General features: G+C 38.4%; 1 protein-coding gene across 6 annotated transcripts in view; it reads left to right on the top strand.

The window, feature by feature from the left end:
• Positions 1 to 19,085, top strand: part of HDHD2 (haloacid dehalogenase like hydrolase domain containing 2) — a 44,259-nt gene that overhangs the window by 16,052 nt on the left and 9,122 nt on the right. For all 6 annotated transcript variants that reach the window (XM_061130938.1, XM_061130939.1, XM_061130940.1 and 3 more), the window contains 2 exons: positions 5,304 to 5,388; positions 16,894 to 17,110. In XM_061130938.1, coding sequence (XP_060986921.1) covers positions 5,304 to 5,388; positions 16,894 to 17,110 — 302 coding nt within the window. The remainder of the gene's footprint in view (positions 1 to 5,303; positions 5,389 to 16,893; positions 17,111 to 19,085) is intronic.

Genomic DNA, 19,085 nt, shown 5'->3' with positions numbered 1-19,085 from the left:
TATTCAGATTTCCTCTTATTGAAATAGTCAACAGATACGGTGTTTCTTGAACCTGTTTTGACTGTGCCCCACAGTCAGTGAAACACATTATGTAGAAATTCAGGACATGTGTGTGTACTTGTACATGTTAAATAATACTTACTCTTATTCTGTGACATGTACTCTGTTTTCTATTTGGTTTGAAAAGTGAAAGTGTTCGTCACTCAGGACTCTGCAAGCACGTGGACTAGCCTACCAGGCTCCTCTGTCCACGAAATTCTCCAGACAAGAATACTGGAATTGGTAGCCATTCCCTTCTCCAGGGGATCTTTGCAACCCAGGGATCGAACCCAGGTCTCCTGCATTTCAGGCAAATTCTTTACCATCTGAGCCACTAGGGAAGCCCATCTTCTGCTTGGTTTACTTGTGTGATTTTCATGCTGCTTGGAGTCATCCGGATTAGTTTCACAATTTACTGATGGATCATGGCCCACGGTTTGAAAAAACACAAGTCAAGATTTCTATGAGCATTACAGTCCTCATTCTTGGAGCCACTGTATTAATTTGACTAGATAAGATAAACCAGTATCAACATGTTTAAAGATAGGTGTCATTCTGTATAGTGTGAAGCTTTTGCAATGACCATGAAATATTTTCAACCAAGGAAAAATAAAACTTTTCTCTTGGAAAAAACTTAAGAACTCTGGAAAAATATCCTAGTGTTATGAAGCTTTGCCACATTGCTTCTTTTTATAGGTGATACTCAGAGTGAAGTACACAATATTGAAAAAATGAGTATAAATTATAAATTTATCATTATAAAGCCATGTTATAGCTTTGTAAATAATAATTTGAAAGCTTTTGCATGGATAAATGCAGAACCTCAAAACTTACACTATCAGAAATATAACTGGATATCAATCAGAATTATTATTGCAAGAAACAGAAAACAGCTTTGGCTGAATTATACAGAAAATAAATTTATTAAAAGATCTGATGGGATATAAAATGGCACAACTCCTGTGGAGAGGAATTTGGCAGTGGCTCTCAAAATTGCATGTGAAGCAGTACTCCCTTTTGTAGGACTGTATCTGCAAGATGTAGTGACAAATATGTATAAGGGCTTATGAATAAGGTTGTTCATTATGACCTTATTTGGACCTCATTATGACCTTAGAAGATTAGAAACAACCCAAATGTTCATTAAAAGAAACTGATTAAAACTAGGATATGTCCACAAAATGAAAGGAATGCTTTGTAGCTGAAAGGTAAGTAATGACAGATTCTGTCTCCTGATAAGAGTGATCTTCATAGGATATAGTAAGTGAAGAAAGTAAGGTATAGAAAACCTTACACATTTTCTGTGTAAGAAGATGAGAGGGAAATGGCTATGAATGTATTTGTCTTATATTCTTTTTTTTTAATTTATTTATTTTTCATTTATTCTTATTAGTTGGAGGCTAATTACTTTACAATATTGTAGTGGTTTTTGCCATACATTTACATGAATCAGCCATGGATTTACATGAGTATGTCTTATATTTGTGAAAGGAAGCTGAAGGAAGATAAATGAAAAACTAGTAAAAATGGTTATCTAAAGGGGGAGGGCAGGAAGAGGAGACGTGATCTCTCTAAATAAAAGTACATTATTATCTAGTTTTGACATTGGAATCAGGTGAATATTTTATATATTTAAAAGACAATTAAAAAGTTAAAAACAAGCCAATCCCTAAAAAACAAAAACAGATCGAAACAAATGAACTGTATATAAAGTTGATGACAACCCACTCAAAGAATTACTTTACATGACTTTAAAATACAGTATTCTGATAGTTCATTCATAGGGGATAAATTGAAGGATAAAAGAATTGCAAAGGAACCTAAAACTGCTTTCAGTAGTCTTAGTGTTTATTAGTAGTACTGATATTATTTTATAATTATAGATACATTATAGGATAAAGTGATAGTTATACTAGTATTATTAGTACTCCAGACTTTAAGTGTAAGTGAAAAGAGGCACAAATATAAAAATCAAATAAGGTGGGTGTTAATTTTGAATTAAAAATATTATGATCAACTCCCTTGTTTTTTTCAAAAATACATACTGTCTAGATCTTTTACTCAAAAGGTGTAGAAGCAATGAAACCCTGTGGTCAAACGGTAGTGTCGACTATGGTTTCCTACTTTAGTTCTGTGAAGAAATGGGAGATTCTAGATCTGCAGGGATTGTATGAGTCTGGGATAGCTCATTTTTAGCAAGGAAATTATTGAAAACTAATAAAGTCATGCCTAAAGGACACTGAAGCCAATTTGAAGGATAATTCAAATAGAATAAAAAAGAATAATGATTGCAATAGATTGCAACACATCTTATACACAAAATGATCAAAATGATACTCAGCCCCACAAAACTCATTGGTCACTATTGGATGTTGTTAGGGCAGTAACTCATTCTGAAAATGGACAAATGAAACTAGGATTTATCCTGCCTTTCCTATTTTAACTGTATTTTAGAGTAACTAAATATTTGATGAGAGTAAGTTCTTTATAGAAGAGTTCTAACTAGTAAATGCAGAAGCAATGGCAGAATTAGAAAATCACATTTGCCAAACCCTAGTGAAATAGGCAATAGTGTCAATAGATTTTAAACACAGTAGGTGAAGAATTGATGAGGAGGTTCAGAATGCAGGGATTATGCTGACACCACTTGAACCAGCTAATCAGTCTTAGCACCACTAGACGAGGAACAGCCAGATCCCTTGTGCTTCATGATGTGGTACAATAGAAAGTTCATAGCATTGCCTGTGAAAAACCTTGCTTAGTAATTGAATGTGAACTTACGAAACCTCTAGATCGAGTTACTGGTTTATATGAAATAACAAGAGTAAAGGAATAAGTTAAATAATAATCATAAGCAGTCAGCCGAATCCAGAAAGTAGGACTTGGTTACCAAGATCTAGGTGCTTTAGTAGATAAGATTGACAGAAGACTGCTGCTGTAGAATGAGAAGTAAAGGATAACAATGAAATACCAAGTATGGACCTTTCAGGTGTCAATTACATATCAGATATAAAAAGACGTTTTTGAGACATTTGGAGAGATTCAAATGTGGACTAGGTATTGAGTGACTAATAAGAATTATGACTGGGCTTCCCTAGTAGCTCAGTGGTAAAGAATCCACCCGCCAGTGCAGGAGACACAGGTTCAATCCCTGCTCCAGGAAGATCCCACATGCCATGGAGCAACTAAGCCTGTGGGCCACAGCTGTTGAGCCTGTGCTCTAGATCCCGGGAACAGCAACTAGTGAAGCCCACGCGCCCCAGAGCCCGTGCTTCCCAACGAGAGAAGCCACCTCAATAAGAACACAGCACAACTAGAGCAGCCCCTGCTCTCTACAGCTGCAGAAAAGCCCACACACAGCAGTGAAGACCCAGTGCAGCCAAAAATAAATAAATAAAACTATCATTAACTCTGATGGTATAATAATGTTAAAGTGGGTTTTTTTTTTAGGTCTTTATCAGTTAAAGATATATACTGAAATATGAAGGGGTGAGATGATGGATATCTGGGATTTACTTTTCAAAGACTTTAGAAAATGTAGAGAATCATAGATACAATTGACAAAATGTTGGTGACAGCTAAAGCTGGGTGATAGGTACATCAGGGCTCATTATGAGCTAGTCTTTCCATTTTTTATTATCTTTTATATGTCTGCGACAAAAAAAAAAGACTGAGTAGCCTATAGAACTAACTGCCCAGTGGGGGCTGGGGGTTAGGTCTCCAGGCTTGTGCCCCAAGGAGCGGTATGCAACACCTCGCATGCAGAACTGATCGGGTATCCCGTGTGCCTCTGCATGCTGACCTCTGCAGCTGGCCTGTTGACCCCAGTGGCACTGGAGACTGGAAGTTCCAGCTTGCCCTCCTGCCTCAGAATTTCCAGTGGCATTCTCCCAGTTGCTTCAATGTTCCTAGCTTCTGTTGTAGAGCCTGGGGTAGGCGCTTTTGATTGGCAGAACCTCCGTCTCAGGCCAGTACCCACAGCTGCAGAGAGGCTGGGAATACAAGTATGCAGTGCTCACCCTCTCGAGAGGGTGAGCTCTGCTCCTCACCAGGCCTTATGAGCTAGTGGGTTCCGTGGTTATGAAAACGATATTCAGAAACTGGGCTGCCAAAAATAATGACACATACATTCTGTGATTAGTGTATTTATATTTCTGGGCCAGCTGAAGTACTGCAAAACAGTTTTTTATCCAGACCTGTTACTTTATTTGAAGAAAGATTCTGGTTGTGCAGCAGTGAGCTGGAGTTGGCACATGTAAGCAGAACCCCTGGTCTGGAAGAAATCTTTGTTATTTAGTTTAAGACTGAACTTGCAACATGGAAATACCCAGAGTTGATGGGGTTTTTAAGGGAATGGAAATATCTTGGCTAATGTTGAATATCTTAGCTAGTGGTAGATGGAGAAAATAAAAAGAATACAAAAATCTCAGCTTTTAACTATAGCCATTGATTTTATTTTCTCCCTTCAACAAGCTTCAGCCAGTTACTCAGTACTCATGTATGCTGGTGAGGCGGGAGTTGAAAATCTTGAATATCTGCTCTTTCTACTTCTCACATTTTGGTAGAATTGATAATGAGACTGCTTAAAAGCAGGCAGTAAGAGAGGCAAATAGGAATCAGCATATGAATAATACACAGACCCTTCAATCAGAGTTTTAATAACTGTGATGGTGAATACCCTGTTTTGGTTCTTGTAACTAAAGTCTCATCATCAGATACCAAGACCTTAAAACATGTTTTCATTATAGAATGATATTTGTGAAACTAATGTGGATTAGGTATCATGTAGAAAGCTATAGGACCTACAGTGCATTCCATGTTTATCATGACAGTGTGTGCCTCAGCTATGTGGCTCAGAAAGTCTAATTTTCTTTGCCTCTTAGCTTTCCAGTCCCTCATCAGTTGCTATTGATCTGATAGCTCATAGAGAACTGTGGCTGTTCTGGTTGATTTTAATCAGTAAAGCTTTTTGAAGTTACAAACTGTTAATTGTTTGAGAACATCAGGTTACACTTTAGTTCATATCTTCTAGTTACTCAGTAGCTGTAAGACTGCAAAAGTAATATACAAAAATACTAGGAGACCTTTTTTTTCTCTTTTAAATATAGCTCATATTTCCAAAGTATACTGGGCAGGATAATCTCTTAAGCTTCAGATTATTGCTACAACAAAAATGTGGATTTGGTTGACTAAAGCCGCTTTATTATAAATTGTGACATTACTGTTAATTTCATTTTTCAGTAATTTTTTCTTTTTATTTTCAGGAATACAGACAAGTGATCCTAATGCTGTGGTCATAGGATTGGCACCAGAACATTTTCATTATCAAATTCTGAATCAAGCTTTCCGGTGAGTCTCTAGCTATTTATTTTTCATGTGATCATATACTCACTTCTTCTCTTCTTCATTTTTTCTTTAAATGATTTTATTCATATATTTCTCTATTTTGGGCTGTGCTGGGTCTTCATTGCTGTGTCAGCTTTCTCTAGTTGTGGTGAGCAGGGGCTCCCCTCTGGTTCTGGTGAGAGGGCTTCATTGTGGTGGCTTCTCTCGTGGAGCACAGGCCCTGTGGCACACGGACTTCAGTCGTTGGGGCTCCTGGGCTCTGCTGCACGGGCTTAGGTGCTCCGAGGCACGTGAGATCTTCCCCGTCATGGATCGAACCTGTGTCTCCTGCATTGGAAGACAAATTCTTTACCACTGAGCCACCAGGGAAGCCCCCCTTCTTCTCAAGTCTTTGTCATGTAAGGTTACATATGTTTTACTTTCTGGCCATCTAGATTGTACATGAGAACAAATATCTTAAAGACCACTTCAAGATCAGTGTTAAACAATATTTATTACTGTCTTAGTTTTTTTTTTAATAATCAATATGTTAAAACACAGTGATCACTGTGGTTTTTCTGGTTTATAGGATCAATATTCTGGGGCAGAAAATCATAGATTGCAGCTCTTAAGCTAAGAGTTTTATTTTTTATTGTCACTCCTGTGATTCTTCACTAACTGTGATCTCTGAAGGAAAATAATATCCAGGCTGATTCACCCAAAATAGTAAATGTGATTCTCCCTCCAGCAAGAATCCAGGCTATCAAAAAAAGTTGTCAGGTTTGACCATACTTTTCAAAGAAAGTATTTGATGAGTGATAGTGGTAGTCTGATCTGGGGTTTTTGGCAGTAGGGAAGAAGAAAATTAGGTTCTGGTAGTGTCAACATGACTTGATGGACAGTTGGGTCAGGGGTGAAATAGAACAGTGAGTTGGGGAGGACGTCGAGATGTCTTAAGTGCGTGTGATGGAGAACGTGCCCTGTGTGGGCTCAGGAGGTGATATGTTTGGGGTGAGGTCCTTTGAACTGTGGGCATCTAAGTGGGGGTGTTCCAGTGGCTGTTAGTAGAAATTGGAGAACTGTAGCCTACAGGTAAACTGTTATAAATCTTCACTGTGTGTTTTACCTGTAGGAACTTCTCACTGCTGTTTCCAAAAGGCAAGCTGCACACTGGTTCTCCTACTTCCTGAAATAAATTGAATAAAAATTTATTTGCAGATCTGCCCTAGAGTGAGACTGATTTTATTTTTCCTCTTGGATTTTTCATTTTTATAGATTTTTCATTTTTATAAACTTTTCATTTTTCATCTTGCCTTTTACTTCTTGTTGGATATTAAGCAGTGTGATTTGCCGTTAAATTTATGACAAGTTAAGTAGTCCTACACATTGCATAGAGGTACTTTAACTTAAAAAAGATATCTTTAACAGCTTAGTAAATTTTTGGAATTTAACATCATTTTCTTACCAGTGCAAAGGTATTCAATAATCATTCTAACTTATACTTGATGTAGAATTCACTTCTTGATATAAATATATGTCCTAGAATCAGAATGTTAAAACTTGTTACAAGGTTCACACATCTAGGCACATTATTTGATCTTGAAGATGGCTATCCTCATGTACAATCTGTGTGGCCAGAAATACTACTACTGAATGCACTTTCAGTTACTGTGATAGTCAAGCCTTCGTTTAAATAAAAACAAATTCACTTTTTATAATTGCTCAGTAGACATTATTTCCCAGAGATCCATTGCTATGCCAGGTAACTTGAGTACTAAAATTTCCTTCCTTCACCTACTTCAGTTTTCTGTTCTAGCTTCTTTGGGGATAGAGGTACAGGGGATTATCTCACCTGCTCCTTAAATAAGGTTTGTAACTATACCAAAACCAGTTTTCATTTGAAATAGAGAATTTGCTATTATTTCTTACTTCTGAGTTTACCCCCTACTACATTTTTATTCATTTCTTGAACCACAGAATTCAAGGAGAAGGTATTGATTGATTTTAGCTGGTAATTTGGGAAGGACATATTTAATAGGAAGTTGGGAGGTCTCTGTCTTAGATAAATACTAGACTCAGGGTAATAAAAATGTATGTTGACATAATACTGACTTTGTAATTGCTCGGATGCTGTCTTAATTAGTACACTTCCCTAACCATATTGATTTTTTTAAACACTACATTTTAAGCATTATAGTGCACTTATAAGTCAACTCTAATTTCACAAATGCACTTAACAGCTGGGTGGAAAGTTAACAGAAGGATTTTAGGTCTTGCCCGTCTTTGCATATTGATGTCTCCACAGAGACTGTGCCTTCCAACCCATGACTACAGCTGTTTGGATTCTGAGTGGCAAATATAGACATCTCAAATGAACCACCAATTAGTTAAATTACTATTCAGGCTTATAATGCAAATAAACATTGGATTTTAAATCCTGTTGCATTGAATACTAGCTTTAGAGGCATATTACCTGCAGGCAAATACATCAGCCTTCCATGTTACACAAATATGTCTAAAATGTCTGAATAAAATTGAGAGCACTGAATTTTAAAGGATTAATTTTAGGGAAGGATAGGAACCACCAGTAAGAATAAAGGTGATTTGGGTTTGGATTCTATGAGACATTCAAATCCTAAAAGCCATTGCTGTCTTTTTTCCTTTTGCCTAGTACTAAAAGGTAAAAAGTATAATATAATAAATACCCGTATGTCTATCAACCAATTTAAGAAATACAAGTTATTGACATGTTTGCTATCTCATATGTATCCCTCCTCAATTTTGTTAGCCAAAGCCCAAAAGTAATCAGGATTGTGAATTTTGTGTTTGTCATTGCATTTCTTTATACTTGTAACACATACATAAGTATTTCTGGACAACATAAACACATACATAAAGTATTATCTTGCATGTTTTATACTTGATATGTTCATCAGTTTGCTTTCTTCTCTAGAAATAATGTATGATTCATCAATATGAATACCTGTAGGTCCAGTTCATTCATTTTCTCAGTTGTCTTATACCACCCTGTAGGAAGGTCTTTTTTTATCTTCTGACCTATGAGGGAAAAAAAACTTCAGCATTTTAGTAATGGACCAATTTTAATTAAATTTGATGTTATCTATTAGGAGAAACACTACCTGGGCAAGCAGATCACTTAATCTAAATGAACTTAGCGTTAACAAGCCTAAAAAGTAAGTAATACATCATTGTGGAAATTTTGAAATGCTCAAAAAAGAGTGAATAAACAAAATTACCCATGATTCTCCACCTAAAAGATCTACAGTTAATATTTTAACATATGACTAGTTTGTTTCCAGGCACATATATATAGCCAAAACTGAGAACGTTATGTATGCTATGTGGTAACTTGCCTTTTAAGTTTTTCTATATGCTTAAATATTCTTCTAAAACATACTTGATTCCCAGAGCATATTCCACTTTAAAAAGTGTCATATATTTCTGATTGTTGCTTATTTCCAGGTTTTATGAGTTGATTTTTTTAAGAAACTTCTGAACATGTTTGTTAAGCAATGGTTATGTTTCTGTAACATGTTTTCTCAGAAGTATAGTTGTGGGACCCCAGGAATTTTGGGAAAAAACTACATGGAATTGCTTAACCTAAGAAAAGTTCACAGAAAAAAATATTTTTCTAAATTAAGAGCAGCTGTTCTCCAGCTTCTTGAGGAGCTTATTAAAATGTTGTTACAACTAAAGATAAGTGACATCACAGCTTTCACATTTAAATGCAGAGGTGAAGGCTGCTTTAAAAAAAGAAAAAGTTTTATGTTTTGAACACTTTGTTAATGACTTCTTTCCTATAATTGTTACAAGGTATGAGAATCCTTCAGAAGTCTTAGAGGTATGCAGAAATCAGTTTCTCCTGTGTTTTGGGAAGAGATTCTTATCCCCATAAATGGTTTCTGTTGAATGTTGGATTGCTTTCCTATCCCCTTCTCATTAAGAAAAATAAAAAGTTTTATATTTAACATATTCAGTTCCTTAGAAAGGGAAAAAGAGAAGGGGAGGGGAGAAAACAACAGAAATCAGTTTCTGCCTTTGTACAGCAACTCCTGAATCTTGTCTTAAGAGCCCTGGCTTAAGGAATTCTAGAATAGTGTGGCAGCAGGGCTTAAATTAGAAATATTTCTATGGGCTTTTTCCATTTTGAAAGAGCTGACTGCTCTGCAGTCTTTTTAATTAAAGTCCAGACTATAAAAATAAAACACTCTGGAGATGAGAAATTGTTGAAGACTTAAGAACTTGAGTTATTTAAAGCATTCCATTAGTACATGCTGAAGAAAACTTTATATGCCAATTTGAAGATCACGGAATACAGAATTGAGTTTAATGTCGTCACTACTCATTTTTTAATTAACTGGGGAGATTCTTTTATGATCAAGGCAACTCTTGCCACTCTAAGTAAAAGGTTTAGGTGAGTACACTACATAAATACAATGTTACTGATCTTTTAAAATTTGATGTGTAATATTACTCATTGGAAGGAAAGTTATGACCAACCTAGACAGCATATTAAAAAGCAGAGACATTACTTTGCCAGCAAAGGTCTGTCTAGTCAAGGCTATGGTTTTTCCAGTGGTCATGTATGGATGCGAGAGTTGGACTATAAAGAAAGCTGAGCCCCGAAGAATTGATGCTTTTGAACTGTGGTGTTGGAGAAGACTCTTGAGAGTCCGTTGGACTGCAAGGAGATCCAAGCAGTCCATCCTAAAGGAGATCAGTCCTGGGTGTTCATTGGAAGGACTGATGTTGAAGCTGAAACTCCAAGAGTTTGGCCACCTTGATGTGAAGAGCTGACTCATTTGAAAAACCCTGATGCTGGGAAAGATTTAAGGGCAGGAGGAGAAGGGGACGACAGAGGCTGAGATGGTTGGATGGCGTCACTGACTCAATGGACATGGGTTTGGGTGGACTCTGGGAGTTGGTGATGGACAGGGAGGCCTGGTGTGCTGCAGTACATGGGGTCTCAAAGAGTCGGACACGCCTGAGCTACTGAACTGACCTGACTGAACTGATATACAGTAAAGTATACAGATTGTCAGTGTACAACTCAGTAAAAATTGACACATAGATACAGCAGCGTAACCCCCACTCTGATCAAGATACAAAACATTTCCAGCACCCTAAAAGGTTCTCTGTTCTAGTCAGTACCATACCTTCCTCAGGGAAACCATTACTCTGACTTCTGTCAGTATTGCAAGTTTTCAATCTTCATATGATTGAAATCATACAGTTGTAGCATTTTTTTTTTTTTTTTTGGTCTGCTTTTGAGATTTATCCAGGCTGTTGCATGTAGCAGTACTTTGTTTTTGCTTTGTTTGTTCTTTATTTTTGTTGTATTGTAGTCTATTGTATGGCAGTTCCACAATTTATTCAATCAGTAATGGACATTTGGATTTTTCCATTTTTGGCTCTTAAGAAAGCTGCTATGAACATTTGTCTACATGTTTTTTGGGGACATACCCATTTATTTCTTCTGGGTCTGTGTCTGGAAGTGAAATTACTGGATAATAGACAAGTGCCTGCTTAGCTTTAGTCCACATGGCTAAGTTATTTTCCACAGTGATTTTATGGAGTCATACGTTCCCACCAGCTATGAACCAGAGTTCCACCAGTCTCTCCTCAGTCTGTGTCACTGTGGCTGTTTTTTCTGGTGTGTTTAGTAGTCTCTTACTGGGTTTCAATGTGTATTTCCCTACTGAGTAGTGTTGTTGAAGCCTTTTCACATACTTACTGGCCATTGGATAACTTGTTTTGTGATCTCCCCATTCAAGTCTTTTCTCCTTTCTGAGGGTTATAGTTTCCTTAGAGGTTTGTTGGAGCCCTGTGTGTGCTATGTATACAAGTCTTTGGTTGGATATATGTCCTAGAGATAGGTTACTGTCGGTGGTTTGCATTCTTTTAACATTATGAGAACAGGACGTTTTTAATTTTGAGGGAGTCTTAATTTGTTTGTATTTTCTTCTGTTGTGTTTAAGAAACTTTCGCCCACCTCAGGGTCATGAAAATATTCTCCGTATGTTTTCTTCTGCAAGCTTTATTGTTCTACCTTTAGCAGTTAGGTCTAGGGCCTGTTTTGAATGGACTTTTATGAATTGTGTGAAGTAAATTTCACTTTTTTCCTTACAGATATCCCGTTATTTCTGCAACATTTACTGTGTTAGATCCATTCTTTAAAGAGCCTCACAGAATTGCAGTGATGCTTTAGTGCTTTGACATAAATCAAGTGACTATATAAGTGTGGCTCTGTTTCATATTTGTGCAGTTTCACACTGTCTTGAATACTATAGCTTTACAATAAATTTTAATGTCTGGTAGCATACATTCTTTAACTCAGTCCTTTTTAAGATTCTACATCCTTTCCATGTAAATTTTGGAATCAACTTCTCTGTTTCTACTGAAAAAATAGGCTCACTAGGAGTTTGATTGGTCCTTCATTAAATCTACAGATTTGGGTAGAACTTACTGAATAATAATGTGCTGCCAGTGTATGAAAATGGAATAGATCTCCATTTATTTTGGTTTTATTTTTACATTTTTCATCAGTGTTTTGCAATTTCTAGAGTATAGGTTAGTTGTTTTGTTAAGTTAATCCTTCTGTTTCCTGCTTGATGTGATTTTAAGTAGTAGTTTGTTAAATTTTGTTTTTAATTGTTCATTGCTAATATTTAGAAATATAATTGAGATTTTGTATGTTAACCTTGTGTTTACTCATTGACCTTACATTCACTTGCTAATTCTAATAATTTATTTGTAAAATCTTTTGAATTGAATTGTCTACATAGATAATTGTGTCAACCACAAATAATGATAATTTTACTTCTCCCCTACCAGTCTTTGTATTTTCATTTCTTTTTCTTTATTATACTCTCTGGGACCCCAACTACAATACCAAACAGAAGTGGTGATAGTTGGTAGCCTACTATAAGTGAGAAAATTGCTGTGTTAGTATGACATTGGAGATATTCTCGGGGTTTCAATTAAGTGTTGATGGGATTCTCTCTTGATATATTTAATGATTTGCTGTTGTTTTGATTTGAACTTTTGGTAGTTTGTGTTTGTCAGATTGATTGGTGTTCGTTTTAACTGTATTGAGCGTCCAGTTTTTTGGTGGTGGTTCTGGTTTTTTGAGGGGTGTGTGCAGGGTCTTCGTGGCCGCCTGCTGGCTTCCTCTGGTTGTGGCAAGTGGGGGCTCTCTCGCCGTGGTGCACAGGCTTCTCATTACCGTGGCTTCTCTCGTTGCAGAGCATGGGCCCAGGGCACGGGCTCTGTAGTTGCGGGGCACAGGCTTAGCTGCCTCACCGCAGGTGGAGTCTTCCCAGACCAGGGATCAAACCCGTGTCCCCTGCGTCGACAGGCAGATTTTTAACCACTGGACTACCAGGGAAGTCCATGAAGGTCAAGACTTTGGCATCCTCTAGTTGTTGTTCTCAACTCTGGACATTTTTGCTCCCAGGAGGACATTTGCCAATGTCTGGAGACACTCTTGGTTGTCACAACTGGGGGGAAAGAGTACATCTGACATCTAGTGGGTAGAGGCCATAGATGCTGCCAAACATCCAACAGGGTATAGTACAGCCTCCTCTCACAATAAAGCATTTTTCAGTAAAAAATGTCAAAGGTGTTGAGGTTGAAAGACCTAATCTGATTCAGTTCCTTCATTTGATAAGAAACCAAGACCCCCCAAAAAAAAAAAGAAAGAAACCAAGACCCAAAAATGTGAAGTGATTTGCTGTTACCTATTTTAAGTAGCACAGACACTACCCTCCCCATATTTATGAATAAAATAATTATCATTACTGTCAAATATTATGAAAAAGTTTACATATATAATCTTTATTCCCCAAAAAGGTAAGCATTATTCTCCATGTTATAGATCAGGATAAGGATACTGAGGCATACAGTGCTTCATCCATTAATGAATTTATTCAGTAAGTGTCTAGTGAAAGGTCCCAGAGTTTATTTGGGCTTTTTTTTTTTTTTTTAATAATTTTATTTATTTGTTTTATTTTTTGGCTGTGCTAGGTATTCATTGCTTTGTGTGGGCTTTTCTCTAGTGGGGGCCAGTGGGGGCTACTTTCTAGTTGTGATGTGCGGGCTTTTTATCGTGGTGGCTTCTCTTGTTGCAGAGCACAGGCTTGAGAGTGCGTGGGCTTCAGTAGCCGTGGTGTGTGTGCTCAGTAGTTGCAGTTGCTGGACTCTAGAGCCCAGACTCAGTAGTTGTGGCCTATGAGCTTAGTTGCTCCGCGGCATGTGGGATCCTCCCAACCCAGGGATTGAACTCATGTCTCCTGCATTGACAGGTGGATTCCTTACCACTGAGCCCCTGGAGAAGTGCCCCACGGCTTGATTTTTATTTTGATTTTTTTTTTTTTTTTTGAAGTAAGAAACACAGTGATGAGCAAAACTGATGGGCATAGTGGAGATTATATGCTAGCGAGGAAGACAAACCAAACTCAGCTGAGTAAGAATTATCAACTATGGAAAGTTGATAGAAAGGAAAAAAGATGAGATGGAGCTGAACTGTGAGGAGGAAGTCCACTTTGTAGGAAGATTGGCAATGGCGGCTTCTGTGTGCTGACTTCAAGCTGAGATCTGACAGGTGAGCAGAAGAAAGTCGTGTGCAAAGCATGGGGCAGTGTTTCAGGAGGAGGGAACACCGTGCGGGGGGGCTGAAGCAGGAAAGAGTTTGACCTTTTTGGTATGTAGTCAACAATAGGGAAGGTGTCTTGAGATTGGAGATATAAACGGTGGCCAGATGAAGCCAGGCCTCACCGGCTGCAGAGAGGACTTTGGATTTTATACTCTTTGCAGTAAGAGGTTATTTTCTTTAAGCTGAGCAGAGACATACATGATCTCGCCTGTACTTTTAAAACTCTTTCTATTGCCTGTACGATGGGTTGGTATAATAGGGCAACAGCAGAAAGCAGGAAGACGGGTTGACTATTGCAGAGGTTCAGCTGAGAAAGTAAGACTGGAGACGTTTTTATTTTTCTTTTGGACTTGGAAGTTATTGGATATGCTAATAAAGGGATATGGAAGGGTGAGGGAAAGTAAAAAATCAAGGATCACTGCTGGGTTTCTGGCTTGAGCAATGGGGTGGATTTACTAAGTTGAGAAAGATTGGGGGAGAGTCGTTTGGGGGAGTGGGAAGAAAAGGACTCACTAGTTTGACGTTGGGCAAATGGGAAGCTTCTGGCAGTTGCTTAAGCTGCCATGTAATTCATTCCCACATGCTCCATCTTGAGCAGAAATGGTAAAAAGTTGCTCTTGTTTTTTTTTTTTTCCCCTAGAGAAGTGGTTTTCTGGAGTTCTGGGTTCCTGCTCTCCTTGGTCTCAGCTGGCATTGCCGGATGATCTTGTAAAATGGAGTGTGCTGGACTTGGTGTTCTTTACCATCCCTTTCAATAATGTGCTCCCTGGCTAGGTCTTTTTTATAGTTTTTTCCCTTGGCCTACATGGAATTTATAGCCAAGGTTTTCTGCATGAGGCCTTCTTGATGCCTTTTTTTCTTGCTTCTTGTACCTCAATGGACTTATAGTCAAATAGAGATAGAAAATCCTCAGATTTCTTGCTGACGTGTTACTTCTGATAACAAAGAAATCAATTGCCCTGCCTAGGAAATGTACAAACACCTCTAAGTAGTATGGTGTCTATTTTCTCTTATTTTTGGAAGTGTTAACTATTTAAAAAAAAAAAAAAAAAACTTTTAATCTGTGTCCTAGAAAATAATTTACCTTTCAGTCTACCCTGAACATGCCTTGGCTCTTGCTAAGATTCAGTAAATCTCCTGCTATACAGAGAAGAATGACAGAAGCAGGAACCACTTCCCTGAGAGATGCCTGTCTTCTCCAGGCCCATGTGGAACCAGTTCCCATTTAGAGAAATGCAGAGGAACCCACAGCTTCAGCCCTTCCAGGGAAGGCTCTAAAGCACTGCCTGGGAATTAAGTACACACATCCATCAAGCTGATAAGTCTTATACCCAGTTAATACATAATAAAATATTAACAAAGCTAAATCAAGTGAGTTTTTAGTTTAGCTGTGTAAGTGAAAAGCAATTTTGAGGTCTGTTGCATAAAGAATTCCAGTTCCGTGGTAGAGTAGCAAATAAAAGGGATTGGGGGCAGGGTGACAAGAGGGGAGATAGATAAATCTCTCATTATTCTCTCGTTTCGATCAGCTGTGGTTCTTTAGGGCCAGCATAGTGGCCTTATCAGGTTTCCTAACCATTGGATTTTAAGATCTGCTTAAGAAATAAATTTGTATTAATATTAGAGAATAAATTTGAAGGATCCGTCCTGTGCTGTGAGCAATTCATAGTAACTAACAATAAGACCCTGTAATAGGCCAGTATTGGTTTTTACTTAATAAAATATTTAATCATAAATGTCTGAATCCTGCATCTCCCACAGGAAGGCATTTCCATGCCCACTGACAAGAATAATTTAGCAGTTTCATAGTTGAGCGCTTAATTACTCATAATTGTGAAGGGTAAGATGTGATGAATTCTGCCTCAATGGACATACTAAATATTTTAACTAAGTAGATGACTTAAAGTAAATTAAGCTAGTGAGATCATTTATTCCATTGGTTAAAAGCAGCTTAGGAAGACTGTCATGTCCCGTATATGACTCGATGATAATGGGTGTGTGACTCTTTGCTGTGTGACTGTGTGTAGGCTGCAGTGTTGGGATGGAAGGCAGATTATTTGTGGATGGGATTGTGGGGCTTGGGGGATTTCTTTTGTTATGTTTTGCCTGAGTCACTATCACTAATGAGGATCTTTAACTGTATGCAGTTTGGTTCTCTAACGAGAAAACTCTTCATGCCCTTTCAGTTGGTGTGAGAGTGTCCTACATCAGGAAAAAGGAAGGGACTTGACATTTCCCCTTAAGCCTTACTGCTTTGTCCTTCAGTGAAAATGGCCTGATTTTCAGAGTAACAGCAGAAGCAGTCAAAGGGTAAAATGAAGAGGGGATGATACAAGCAGAAAATATTTGTAAAATGCTCTATGAAATTTCTGAATTAGAATCTTACATTTTGGAGTAGAGAAAAGAGGGAGCCAGGTATTTTAGGAGTTAGCTAAACGTGTCACGGCACAGCAGTTGAGTCATATTATAACAGGCTCAGGAGCCTCCTGCTTACCATTAGGGAGGTTGAAACAACTTGTCTCATTAAGTTAAGCTTCTTCCCTCGAGTGTCTTATTTAGCTTTACTTCTCTTAATTCTCTTTCCCTGATGATTTGGGTAAAGTGTCTGAAACCACTAAAGGTAAAAGGTTGAAGCAATCCCAAATTTAATAATCTATCACCTTTCTTTAGTGTATCTGAGTGTAATTCCCAGCAGTCCTAGCAAATTCATTAGAAGACAGCAAGTCATTAAAAGTTAATATGAAACTATTTGTTTCTGTGAGTGAATAAAACCACTTTGTTGTAAGTCTGACATTCTTTTCCACTCATAAAAAAGCCTTGCTTTTAGCCAATTACCATTGTCTCTGTCTCTCTAGGTTACTCCTGGATGGAGCGCCTCTGATAGCAATCCACAAAGCCAGGTATTACAAGAGGAAAGATGGCTTAGCCCTGGGGCCTGGACCATTTGTAACTGCTTTAGAGTATGCCACAGATACCAAAGCCACGGTCGTGGGGAAACCAGAGAAAACGTTCTTTCTGGAGGCGTTGCGGGGCACTGGCTGTGAACCCGAGGAGACCGTGATGATTGGAGATGTAAGTAGAAAAGCCCAGGAAGTGCCCTGGGCTCACCTGTCCTGCTGGAAGGAGCCAGCTTCAGAGCACTGCTTCGAAACACAAGCAGACCCGTTACTGGTGATTGTCAGATGGTAATAAGAGGCCGCCCATAAAGCAGGCTTTCCAGTAGTTTACTGGTATTCTAAAGAACTGAAATGTTGATTATTTCTGACAATCTGCATAGTGTGATGAGATGTATACAATTCAAAAGACCATCAGATACAAGACATTTAAATGCTTTATATGTATTTTTGAAGAAAACTTAAATTTTTTTTTTGACTGTTCGTTAATGCAGAGACCACCTGTACCTAAAGAGTTCTCTCACTATTGATTTTTTTTTCCTAGTATATGCTTTATGGAAGAACTTCCCAATTTGCCACAGATAGCTAAAGATAGTGATTGCCCAGGCCTTTGAGTGGCAGGGCTGGCCCTGGTGACCAGATGTCCTAGCCAGTGACCTTTGGCTATGAGCACATTGTCAGTTTACCCTGGTAAGAAAGGCAATACCAAAGAATGTTCAAACTGCTGCACAACTGCACTCATCTCACACACTAGCAAAGTAATGCTCAAAATTCTCTAAGCCAGGCTTCAACTGTACGTGAACCGGGAACTTCCAGATGTTCAAACTGGATTTAGAAAAGGCAGAGGAACCAGTGATCAAATTGTCAACATCCATTGGATCATCAAAAAAGCAAGAGAGTTCCAGAAAAACATCTATTTCTGCTTTACTGACTATGCCAAAGCCTTTGACTGTGTGGATCACAATAAACTGTGGAAAATTCTTCAAGAGATGGGAATACCAGACCACCTGATCTGCCTCCTGAGAAATCTGTATGCAGGTCAAGAAGCAAAAGTTAGAACCGGACATGGAACAACGGACTGGTTCCAAATTGGGAAAGGAGTACGTCAAGGCTGTATATTGTCACCCTGCTTATTTAACTTATATGCAGAGTACATCATGAGAAACATTGGGCTGGAGGAAGCACAAGCTGGAATCAAGATTGCCGGGAGAAATATTAATAACCTCAGATATGCAGATGACATCACCCTTATGGCAGAAAGTGAAGAAGAACTAAAGAGCCTCTTGATGAAAGTGAAAGAGAAGAGTGAAAAAGTTGTCTTAAAGCTCAATATTCAGAAAACTAAGATAATGGCATCCGGTCCCATCACTCCGTGGCAAATAGATGGGGAAACAATGGAAACAGTGAGAGACCTTATTTTGAGGGGCTCCAAAATCACTGCAGATGGTAATTGCAGCCATGAAATTAAAAGACGCTTGCTCCTTGGAAGAAAAGCTGTGACAAACCTAGATAGCATATTAAAAAGTAGAGACATTACTTTGCCAACAAAGATCCATCTAGTCAAAGCTATGGTTTTTCTAGTAGTCATGAATGGATGTGAAAGTTGGACTGTATAGAAAGTTGAGTACTGAACATTGATGGTTTGAACTGTGGTGTTGGAGAAGACTCTTGAGAGTCCTTTGGACTGCAAGCATATCCATCCAGTCCATCCTAAAGGAAATCAGTCCTGGGTGTTCATTGGAAGGACTGATACTGAAGCTCCAATACTTTGGCCACCTGATGGGAAGAACTGACTCATTTGAAAAGACCCTGATGCTGGGAAAGATTAAAGGCAGGGGGAGAAGGGGACGACAGAGGATGAGACGGTTGGATGGCATCCCTGACCCGATGGACATGAGTTTGAGTAATCTCCGGGAGTTGGTGATGGACAGGGAAACCTGGCGTGCTGCAATCCATGGGGTCACAAAGAGTCGGAGATGACTGAGCGACTGAACTTACTGGGAAAACATTATTTTCTGTGTGTGCTGTGAGGGAAAAGCACTGGAAAGCACACTACCTTGTGGTCAGTAGGTGGCGAGGATTATGTTTCAATTTTAAATAATAATGCCTTAGGCTGGAAGGGCCCATCGAGATTGTCTGGTCCAAACCTCCTC

Source organism: Dama dama, chromosome 27 (assembly GCF_033118175.1).
Source record: "Dama dama isolate Ldn47 chromosome 27, ASM3311817v1, whole genome shotgun sequence".
In the NCBI taxonomy this organism is placed as follows: Eukaryota; Metazoa; Chordata; class Mammalia; order Artiodactyla; family Cervidae; genus Dama; species Dama dama.
Note: the sequence above shows the minus strand (reverse complement) of the source record. Positions and strands in the feature narration are given on the sequence as shown.